Genomic DNA, 12,026 nt, shown 5'->3' on the forward strand with positions numbered 1-12,026 from the left:
TATTAAAACATTGCATTAAAAACACAAGATATTAACTGCTCCTGCATGTCCTGCTCAGTCTACTGACACCTCCAAGCTAACTAATTAGGTAATAAAAAAAGCAAATAATTAAGTTTTAAGCATAAATAAGGTCTGTAGGGGTCTGAGCCCAAAGTGGAATGGAGGGGGAGGGGGGAGGGCAAACCTTGAATGCCCTTGGTGGCTAAGCCACAGCTCTAATAGCCTCATAAACCCTCTCTCATCCCCCAGCATCCCCTGCTTTTAGTAGGGGAAAGGGAGGGCATGAGCGATCCCAGATACTTTTGTCCCATCAGTGCTTTAAGATCAAGATGGCATCGCTAATAGTATAATGTGAGCACAGTTCTTTTCAAACTAATCCAGTCTAGCATACTAAGTTATGGATTTTTAAGATGGCATAATTTTATATTTCCTGGCTTTAATGTTCCCAATATCTAGTATTTTTGATAGACATGTAACTACTTAATTTTTTTCTTTCAGACAGCCACAATTATTTCAAAGAATAAAAGCCTTACTGCTCAACTAGATTCAACAAAAGACATGCTCTCCAAAACCACTAATGAGGTCATTGAAAGGAAGAAAGATTTGGATAACGCTGAGAAAACTATTGCTGATTTGACATTTCGTTTGGAAGAAATGAAAACCAATGAGACAGATAAAGAGGTACATAGAGAGGGGTCATCTCAAAGTAGGGTGATCCTGGATTTATTTTACAAGGAGAACTGTTCCACATGGACCTGATGCGTACGAATGGGGAGAGTGTTTCTGATATTATTGAAGGTGACCATCTATCATCTACCGATTACCAGATGGTATGGTTCAGTATTAAGGCACACTTGGAGGGGGATTATTCAAAAAAGAAGGTTCTAGACTTCACAAGAATTAAGTTTGTCAAGGTGGGGGGGAAACCTCAAAGAGCTGTAAGCTGGTTGGGAACAATTGAGAGAAGCAGAAAAGCTGTAAAAAAATGAAAGCAACTGTTAAGAGCAACAAACCTTTTTCTTAGAAAAGTAAATAAAAGTAAGAGAAAAAGAAGACCACTTTGGTCTTCAAAAGTAATTATTGAAAAAGAGGTTAGCCGTCACAAACTACAAGGGATTGCAGAAAGAGAAAGATGGAAAATACCTGGAAAAACTAAGAGAAGCTGTTAAAGTAGTCAGGAAAACAAAAATTCAGATGGAAGAAAAATAACTAATAAGGTAAAATTGGAGGACAAGACATTTTTTAGATATGCAAGTTATAGGAGGAAGTGCAAAAGTATCATTGTGAGGCTCAAGGATGAAGGAGAGCAATATATAGAATCTGAGAAGGATAAAGTGAAATGGCTTAAGAAATATTTCTTTCTGTGATCACAGATGAAAGGCTGGGATTAAGACCACAGAAGACATAGATTGTGAGCCCACTGGGACAGAGAGGGAAAATTTTCTAATGATTGAAAATGTAACCTTCATTTCTAATGTATTAGTAATGTAAACTGATTAATACTCATGTACAGGTGGTATATCAAATATAATAAATCCAGTCCAATCCAAAAAGTTAATAGTGGATGTGTGGTAGATTATCAGAAGACTAGGTTTGTGAGGAGCTAGAAAACTAAAGATGGACAAAACGATGGGGTCTGATAGGATATATTAGAAAATACTGCAGGAAATTGGGTAAGTTCTTGTGGTTCCACTATCCTGACATTTTCAATGTTTCTTTAGGGAGCATTCCCAGAGGACTGGAGAAGAGCAGATATAGTCTTTCTCCACAAAAGAAGTAAGGAGGCTATTGGGAGCTATAGTCCTGTTAGTCTAACCTCTGTGGTGAATAACTATCGGAGAATTATGTCAAACAAAGGATAGTGAGGTTTATGGAAGCCAATGGATTGCAGGACCTGAAACAGAATGGTTTTACTAGAGGTAGGTCTTTGTCAGAGAAATCTGATTAGTTTCTTTGACTGGGTTACCAGACAGTTTGATTGAGGGGAAGCGCTAGACGTGTATACTCAGATTTTAGCAAAGCATTTGACACAGTTATACATGGGTGACTTATAATCTGAGTGTCCTTAGTATGGTCCCTAAAGTGGTTCAGTGGAAAAATGGAGATAGTGATAATTGGAGTTCACATTGAGGAAAAGGACATTAGTAGTGGCATGCCAGATCTTTTAAACATTTGTGTAATTGATATTATAGAAGGGCTGCCTGGTAAGGTTTCCTGTGGATGATACCAAAATATGCAATAGGGTAGCTTTCTCTGATGGTGGGGATTACATGAGAGAGATCTAGCTGAGCTTGAAAAATGGTTGAAAAATTGGCAGCTAAGGTTTAATTATAAACAATGCATGATCATGCATATGGACTGCAAAAACTCAAGGGAGAGGTACAATATAGGGGATGAACATTTGACCGGTACTCAAATATGACATTCTTCTATTTAGCTCCAACTTTGTGGAATGATTTACCCCAGGATTTAAGAGAAGAATTGTCTATAGTTCGCTTTAGAAAATGTCTGAAAGCCTATTTTTTCAGTCAGCTTTTGTGGTTGAATTACAAGAAATATGATATGACAATAGAGTAAGATGTTGGTATCTTTAAGAGGTGGAGAATACTTGTATTTTTGTTAACTGTATCTCTTTTATCTTAGGGAATGTATGTTATGGGGTGGCATTTGGAAGGGGTCTGTTCTTTTATTCATGTAGTTCCTTTCTGGGGATTTTTTAATTGGTTTTATCAATGGCGTACCAAGGAGGGGCGGTCCGCCCCAGGTACAGCCTTAGGGGGGGTGCACAGCTGGACAGGTTCGGAAAATTCCTGGGCTGCGACAGCACTCAGCGGCATCGGCGCCCCCTCCCTCCATGACGGCACTCAGCGGCATCGGCGCCCCCCCTGCCCCGTGACAGCACTCAAGTTCAGCCTCCTCCCAGCATCAGCAGAACTTCAGATCGGCAACAGGTGCTCAGTCAAAAGCTTTCCCTGACTCAGCTTCCTGTTTCCGCCCAGGCAGTTCAGTCACGGGAAGCTTTTGACTGAGCACCTGTTGCCGATCTGATGCCGGGAGAAGGAGACCGAACTTGAGTGCTGTTGTGGGGCAGGGGGGGGCCGCCGATGCCGTTGAGTGCCGTCGCAGGGGGGGGGGCGCCGATGCCGCTGAGTGCCGTCGTGGAGGGGGGGGCGCTGATGCCGCTCAGTGCCGTTGCAGGGGGGGGCCTTGCCAATCCTGTTGCCAAAATTGGAAAGGTGAGGGAGAAAGATGGGCCTGTGGTGGATGGAGAGATTGAGAGAAGGGGCAGATGATGGAAGTGGAGAGAAGGGGGAGAGAGAAGAGGGCAGATGATGGAAGTGGGGGAAAGAGAGAGAAGGGGCAGATGATGGAAGTGGGGATAAGGGGCAGATGATGGAAGTGGGGTGAGAGAAGAGGGCAGATGATGGAAGGAGGGGGGAAGAGAGAGAAGGGGCAGATGATGGAAGGAGGGGGGAAAGAGAGAGAGGGGGCAGATGATGGAATTCGAGAGAAGGGGGAGAGAGAAGAGGGCAGATGATGGAAGTGGGGGGAAAGAGAGAAAAGGGGCAGATGATGGAAGTGGGGAGAGAGAAGAGGGCAGATGATGGAAGGAGGGGGGAAAGAGAGAGAAGGGGCAAATGATAGAAGTGTGAATAAGGGGCAGATGATGGAAATGGGGAGAGAGAAGAGGGCAGATGATGGAAGTGGGGGAAAGAGAGAAGGGGCAGATGATGGAAGTGGAGAGAAGAGAGAGAGAGAAGAGGGCAGAGGATGGAAGGAGGGGATAAATAAAAGGAGGGCACATGATAGGGGAAAAGGATTGAGTTAAGGAAATACTGGAGGGGTGAGGGAAAGAGGTGGCGAGCTGTAGGTAGACAGTAAAAAAGGAAATTGATGAGAGGGTAGTAAGAACATAATCTAGATGGATGCAGAAAATAAATTGAAAAGGAAAATGAGGGAAGAAAGGGATTGCAGAAGAGAGGTGTGGGAGAGGGAAGGAGAGGAGAGAGATGCCAGACCAATGGGGTGAAAGGAGAGATGGAAGGGGGAGGCATACAGTTTCTGGAAGGGGCATAGAAGGAGAGAAGATGCCATATAGGGGTAGAGAAATGGCAAGACAGTGGATGGAAGGAAGAGAGTAACAAGGAGATGAGGAAAGCAGAAACCAGAGAAGACAAAGGTAGAACAACACTGTTTCTGTGGTGTTGCATTGTATGCAGAGTCCAGCTTTTTGCTGGTTCAATTTAACCTTTGTCTATGTATTTCTATTTTATCCCCTCTTTTACAAAACTGTGGAGCGTTTTTTAGCACCAGCCGTGGTGGTAGCAGCTCTGATGCTCAGAATTCTATGAGCGTCAGAGCTGTTACCACCGTGGCTAAAATCCACACTACAGTTTTGTAAAAGAGGGAGGGGTTAGTTTGTGATGACATATTCCATACTAGGCGAAGGTATTTTCTGTGTTCTGTGTGTTCGAAAGACATGGTTTTCTGTTAGGATTGATGATGTAGGATTGATCTGTACTAGTCTGGCTTGTTTAGTTTTTCAATGGGTGTATTGATGTACTGCTCACTGCATATGTAAGATGCTGTCTTTTCCTAGGTACTTATGTGTGACGTGTTACTAAAAATCATGTTTTTCGTACAGATGGGGGTGTGTGCCAAAAAATGATGGGCCCCGGGTGTCACATATGCTAGGTAGGCCACCGGGTTTTATTATGGTTCATTGGTTTTATTAATAGCGGTATATTAAGTATAATAAACTTGTAAACATTTGAAGTACTTTTGTGCATAAAAGCACATGACTTTGGAATGAACATATCTGATAATCTGAAGGTGATCAAACAGGTAGTAAAAGTGATGGCAAATGCCAGAAAGAAACTTGGGTGCACAAGGAGTGGAATGACCAGCAGGAAAAAAGGTGAGAATGCCTCTGTATAAATCTTCTGTGAGACTTTATTTAGAGTACAGTTTTAGAAACCACACCTTCAAAAAGATATAAACAGGATGAAGTCAGTCCAGAGGGTAGCTACTAAAATGATGAGTGGTCTTTATCATATGCATACTTTAGAAGAAGGATTGTAGAGTGTAAATATGACACATCTAACCACCTCCATGGCATAAATACAAAGAAAGCGAGTCTTTCAATTGAAACGAAGCTCTGGATTGGAGGGCATAGCATGAAGGTGAAAGGGGATAGACAGGAGTAATGAAAGAAAATACTTTTTTCTCTGAGGACAAGCAGGTATAATATTCTCACATGTGGATGACATCATCCATGGAACCCTATACAGACAGTTAACAAGTGTAGTTTCCGTTTAAATTTAAAGCACTACCATACCATATAGTTTCTTATACCCTGCAAAATTTCAACAAGGATTCAATGCAGTTTACAATATATATATTTATGTCAATATATATATTTATGTCAACTTGAGTTGTATTATCAGTTCAGGAAAATGTTGAAGACACAACTTTATGTTCATTAAGTATTCTTGAATATCTGTTAAAGCTTGTAGAACCTAATTTGAGGATATATATATATATACCCTGTTTCTTATACCCTGCAAAATTTCAACAAGGATTCAATGCAGTTTACAATATATATAAATGTAAACTGCATTGAATCCTTGTTGAAATTTTGCAGGGTGTAAGAAACAGGGTATATATATATATCCTCAAATTAGGTTCTACAAGCTTTAACAGATATTCAAGAATACTTAATGAACATAAAGTTGTGTCTTCAACATTTTCCTGAACTGATAATACAACTCAAGTTAACATAGTAACATAGTAGATGACGGCAGATAAAGACCCGAATGGTCCATCCAGTCTGACCAACCTGATTCAATTTAAATTTTTTTTTTTTTCTTCTTAGCTATTTCTGGGCGAGAATCCAAAGCTTTTCCCGGTACTGTGCTTGGGTTCCAACTGCCGAAATCTCTGTTAAGACTTACTCCAGCCCATCTACACCCTCCCAGCCATTGAAGCCCTCCCCTGCTCATCCTCCTCCAAACGGCCATGCACAGACACAGACCGTACAAGTCTGCCCAGTAACTGGCCTAGTTCAATCTTTAATATTATTTTCTGATTCTAAATCTTCTGTGTTCATCCCACGCTTCTTTGAACTCAGTCACAGTTTTACTCTCCACCACCTCTCTCGGGAGCGCATTCCAGGCATCCACCACCCTCTCCGTAAAGTAGAATTTCCTAACATTGCCCCTGAATCTACCACCCCTCAACCTCAAATTATGTCCTCTGGTTTTACCATTTTCCTTTCTCTGGAAAAGATTTTGTTCTACGTTAATACCCTTTAAGTATTTGAACATCTGAATCATATCTCCCCTGTCTCTCCTTTCCTCTAGGGTATACATATTCAGGGCTTCCAGTCTCTCCTCATACGTCTTCTGGCGCAAGCCTCCTATCATTTTCGTCGCCCTCCTCTGGACCAACTCAAGTCTTCTTACGTCTTTCGCCAGATACGGTCTCCAAAACTGAACACAATACTCCAAGTGGGGCCTCACCAATGACCTGTACAGGGGCATCAACACCTTCTTCCTTCTACTGACTACGCTTCTCTTTATACAGCCCAGAATCCTTCTGGCAGCAGCCACTGCCTTGTCACACTTTTTTCGCCTTTAGATCTTCGGACACTATCACCCCAAGGTCCCTCTCCCCGTCCGTGCATATCAGCTTCTCTCCTCCCAGCATATACCTATTATTAATCCCCAAATGCATTACTCTGCATTGAATTTTAGTTGCCAGGCATTAGACCATTCCTCTAACTTTTGCAGATCCTTTTTCATATTTTCCACTCCCTCTACGGTGTCTACTCTGTTACAAATCTTGGTATCATCTGCAAAAAGGCACACTTTTCCTTCTAACCCTTCAGCAATGTCACTTACATACATATTGAACAGGATTGGCCCCAGCACCGAACCCTGAGGGACTCCACTAGTCACCTTTCCTTCCTTCGAGCGACTTCCATTAACCACCACCCTCTGGCGTCTGTCCGACAGCCAGTTTCTGACCCAGTTCACCACTTTGGGTCCTAACTTCAGCCCTTCAAGTTTGTTCAACAGCCTCCTATGAGGAACTGTATCAAAGCCTTTGCTGAAATCCAAGTAAATTACATCTAGCATATGTCCTCGATCCAGCTCTCTGGTCACCCAATCAAAAAATTCAATCAGGTTCGTTTGGCACGATTTACCTTTTGTAAAGCCATGTTGCCTCGGATCCTGTAACCCATTAGATTCAAGAAAATATACTATCCTTTCTTTCAGCAACACTTCCATTATTTTTCCAACAACTGAAGTGAGGCTCACCGGCCTGTAGTTTCCTGCTTCATCCTTGTGACCACTTTTATGAATAGGGACCACATCCGCTCTCCTCCAATCCCCAGGAATCACTCCCGTCTCCAGAGATTTGTTGAACAAGTCTTTAATAGGACTCGCCAGAACCTCTCTGAGTTCCCTTAATATCCTGGGATGGATCCCGTCTGGTCCCATCACTTTGTCCACCTTCAGTTTTTCAAATTGCTCATAAACACCCTCCTCCGTGAACGGCGCAGAATCTACTCCATTTTCTCGTGTAACTTTGCCGGACAATCTCGGTCCTTCTCCAGGATTTTCTTCTGTGAACACAGAACAGAAGTATTTGTTTAGCACATTTGCTTTCTCCTCATCACTCTCCACATATTTGTTCCCAGCATCTTTTAGCCTAGCAATTCCATTTTTTATCTTCCTCCTTTCACTAATATATCTGAAAAAATTTTTATCTCCCTTTTTTACATTTTTAGCCATTTGTTCTTCCGCCTGTGCCTTCGCCAAACGTATTTCTCTCTTGGCTTCTTTCAATTTCACCCTGTAGTCCTTTCTGCTCTCCTCTTCTTGGGTTTTTTTATATTTCATGAACGCCAACTCTTTCGCCTTTATTTTCTCAGCCACTAGGTTGGAGAACCATATCGGCTTCCTTTTTCTCTTGTTTTTATTGATTTTCTTCACATAAAGGTCCGTAGCCATTTTTATCGCTCCTTTCAGCTTAGACCACTGTCTTTCCACTTCTCTTATTTCCTCCCATCCTAACAGCTCTTTCTTCAGGTACTTTCCCATTGCATTAAAGTCCGTACATTTGAAATCTAGGACTTTAAGTATCGTGACATAAATTTAATGGTAGACTATTCTAAAATTTGAATCCTTGATATTCAAAGGTAGATTCATGTAATTGTTTATGGTGAATATGCAGAGGAGAAGGAAAATTTAATTTAAAGCACTACATCGATCTTGAATTATTAAAAGATATCAAAATATTAATATCAAAATTAATCCAGTAGAATTTAATCCATATATAGCCTTATAGACCATACAAGTTGTAAGAAATAAGCGATTCTTACCAGGATACCCAGGAAAGACTTTGTGGTGAAGCAGACAGGGTGTCCACATACATAGTAGGCACACAGAGTTGAGTATAATCATGTATTATATAGTTAATTTACACCACAACAAAAAAGGAAAAAACAACCCCACATGTAATAGAACAAAGAACAAGAAAAGAAATTCTCCACACTGTTAAGGACCGAGTATTTTGTTTTCTTGTGACTTTTTATACAACCCAAGAGGAATCCTTTTAAGGTTTCCAGTATAACAGTGGCATCTACTAGATTACCTACACACCCCTGAGGAAGGCTTTTTTCAGAAGCCGAAACACGGACCACAAGAACTGACAGGCAGCCATTCGGAGTGCAGGAAGGGACCAAGCAGGCACGCAAAAACCGCTGTGCCACTGACGCTGCCAGAAAAGAGCAGGGGAACTGAGACAGGAGCGCAGAAAGCGCGCTGTACCTCCAGGATGCCAAAAAGAGGTACGGTTTTTTTTTGGGGGGGGGGGTTGTTTTACATTCGCTCCATAAGACGCACCCTTATTTCCACCCCCTTTTGGGGGTGTGTGGAAAAAGTGCATCTTATGGAGCGAAAAATACGGTACTTCCCTCTGCCATCGCTGCCTGGCGATGGACGTCTAAACGACATAATTTCTCTGGCAAGACCTTGCCATACTTGTCCATCAGAAATAACCCTCAGTTCCCAGTTGGTTCCTCCTCACCAACTTTTTTGCACTGGGAGGAGCAGGACATTAAGTATCTTTCCCATGTCATAACAGAGGAGGGTAAGATGAAATCTTTTGGGAATTTAAAAAGAGACTTTTCTCTCACTGACATTGACATCTTTCCTTATGTGCAACTTAAGCATTATGTCACCAGTTTGATATGGACAGACTTTACAGAGGATGTACAGGAGGAATTAACCTTCCTTTTTACCTTGAGTATGCAAAACAAAGTTCCTTTATTTTACCATCATACAGCACTGCAGGACTCATCTCCGGAACTCACCTATCATAACTATGCTACTGCGTGACAGACAGATCTCAACATGCCACTCTCTGAGGCCACCTTTAAGACTTTTGATCTTGCAATACGCAAGGTAACTGTAAATGTAGCCTGCTGGGAAATCCAATACAAATTTGCTCTTTGGCTACATATCTCCCCCCAGGAAAGCACACTTATCAGGAGTGGCGATAACATCCTATTGTCCCAAGTGTGGCTCCCCAGAAGCCACCTCAGGGCACATGTTTTGGCTCTGTCCTCCAATACAACACTTCTGGGACTCTTTGCTCAGAACCCTCTCCTCTCTCTGGAAGTGTGGTTTGAAGCTGGAGCCACAGATTTTGTTTGATGTGTTCTCCGTGCAATCTCCTACTCCTTCAGGTTATTTAGCTTTTCTCAAACGGGCAGTCCTTATGGGAAAGAAGGTTTTTGCATGGCCCTCAATGCAACAGTGGAGATTAAACATGCTTACCCTCCTTAAAATGGAGTGCACCCAGATACGAAATTTGGACTCAACATCCAGGAAGCATTTTGTGCACCCATTATATTACATTAGTGATTTCTATTCCGCTATTACCTTATGGTTCAAGGTGGATTACATAAGAATTGTTATGATATTAAGAAGTACATATTGTTATGATATTAAGAAGTACATAAAAAATAGTCTGAACATTTTCTCATTTGCTGAGGAGTAGATAGTATTGCAGGTGAAGTTTGGGACATGTCTGGTTGTGTTATATTGATTTTATGTATTTTTTGAAGAGTAGGGTTTTTGTTTCTTTTTAGAAGATTTTGTAGTCTGTGGTCGAAGCCAGCAGATTGGTGAGTTGACTGTCCAGTTTCGCTGCTCTGGTGGCCAGTAGGTTGTCATACAGTTTTCTTTGTTTGACATTTTTGGTAGGCGGGTGTGTGAATATTGTGTGGGTTCTCCTGTGTCTGGTTGAGGTGGATTGCATTAGTCGATTGTTCCAGTAGGTTGGGCTGTCTCCATTTATAGCTTTAAATAGTAGGCAGTGGAATTTGAAGTGTACTCAGGCTTGTATTGGGAGCCAGTGTGAGTTGTGGTATGCCTATGTGATATGGTCGTATTTTTTCAGCGAATAGATAAGTCTTAGGGCTGTGTTTTGTATTGTTTGTAGTTGTTTTAGCGTGGATGCTGGGCAGGGGAGATATAGTATGTTGCAGTAGTCTATTAGGCCTAGGATTAGTGATTGAACCAAAAGTTGGAGTTGTTTTCTGTCGAAGAATTTTCAAATTTGTCTTAGGTTTCTCATAATTGCGAATGATGTTTTTATTATTTTGTTGATTTGTGGTTGCATGGTACAGCCTCTGTCTATCAGCACTCCAAGGAGTTTTAGCATGGGTTGAATGGGGTATAAGAACGAGTTTATTTCTAGGTTTGTCAAGGTTGGGTTTTGAGGTGCGTTTTGGAATTCTTTTCCTCCTGCTGTGCTGAGTCGTATTTTGAATTTTTGAAGATATTCAGTTTACAGCTAAAGTTTCATCTATATGAACAAATTGTATTAATTTTGTTGTTGTTACAGTGTTCCCCCGGTCATTCGCAGTTCGCGGTCCCGGTCATTCGTGGTATTCTCCGACCGGGACTTCCTGTGCTAAAGTCGGGCTTCACCAATCAGGAGCTGCATGTCAAAGCAGCTCCTGATTGGTGAAGCCTGACTTTAGTGCAGGAAGAGGCGGTCAGAGCATACCATGAGTGATTTCCTTCACCCACTGACGCTCCAGCTGTCCTATCCTGCCTCCCCAGGTGAAAACCCACCTAAATAAGGCCTCCATGCCCTCCTCCTGCACCCAGCCGCGGTCCCTGAAGCTCAGCTGAAGTAGGTAATTATTCTGGATCTGCAGCAGCCGCTCATGTGGCTGCAGCTTGTGGGTGCTTTCCCCATGCAGCTGCATGTAGAGCGCGGGCAGGCGGGTGGCCTGCAGGGGGTCACTCTGGCACCGGCGGGTAAGCGATGACCGGCGAGCGCTCCAGATCCGAAGGGCAGCCCAGAGTGACAGAATCCAGCCTTTCTGGGATCAAGCTGAAGCACTCCGAGTCCGTGTCAGGGTGCAGGGCAGCGGCACCAGGCAAGGAGCATCCTCCAGCTCTTCCTCATCCCGTATTCGCGGTTTTTCAATATTCACGGGGGTTCCTGGAACGGAACCCCTGCGAATATCGGGGGAGTACTATATTGTTGTTTTGATTTGAAGGGATTGGGTGAGGTTGGGTATGGGGGGGTTGGGATTGTTGTTATTGTAAATGAAATGTTTGAGCATATGTACATGGTTCCCATATCTTTGATATAGTTTTCTTGTATCACAGATTTCTGACGGAGAAGTGTTTGTTTGTACTGTGCTCAATAAACATGATTTAAACATATATCCTTCCCTTTTAGTCTTTTTTTTTTTTTCTTTTTTGGGATTTTCATTTTTGGGCCTTTGGGCCCCCTGAAGTCCTTTTCTGTTCCAGGAGCATCAAGCTATTGTCAGTTTGAGTTTTACTCGAGCTTCCTGGGCCATTGAGCCCTTTGACTGTGTATTGGCGGTTTTCCCCTCAATGTCCAAAGTGTCTAGCAGCTTCAAGAGGTGCACTTGTTGCAACAGGATAATTTCAAGCACTGACTTACACAAGTGTGTTCAGTATCTTGGT

General features: G+C 42.5%; 1 protein-coding gene across 23 annotated transcripts in view; it reads left to right on the forward strand.

The window, feature by feature from the left end:
• CCDC158 (coiled-coil domain containing 158) overlaps nucleotides 1-12,026 on the forward strand; it is a 1,147,529-nt gene that overhangs the window by 439,072 nt on the left and 696,431 nt on the right. For all 23 annotated transcript variants that reach the window (XR_004536446.1, XR_004536447.1, XM_033914104.1 and 20 more), the window contains one exon: nucleotides 499-681. Coding sequence is in view for 21 of the 23 variants with exons in the window: in XM_033914104.1 (XP_033769995.1) it covers nucleotides 499-681 (183 nt within the window). In the remaining 2 variants the exon portion in view is untranslated. The remainder of the gene's footprint in view (nucleotides 1-498; nucleotides 682-12,026) is intronic.

Source organism: Geotrypetes seraphini, chromosome 1 (assembly GCF_902459505.1).
Source record: "Geotrypetes seraphini chromosome 1, aGeoSer1.1, whole genome shotgun sequence".
NCBI lineage: Eukaryota > Metazoa > Chordata > Amphibia > Gymnophiona > Dermophiidae > Geotrypetes > Geotrypetes seraphini.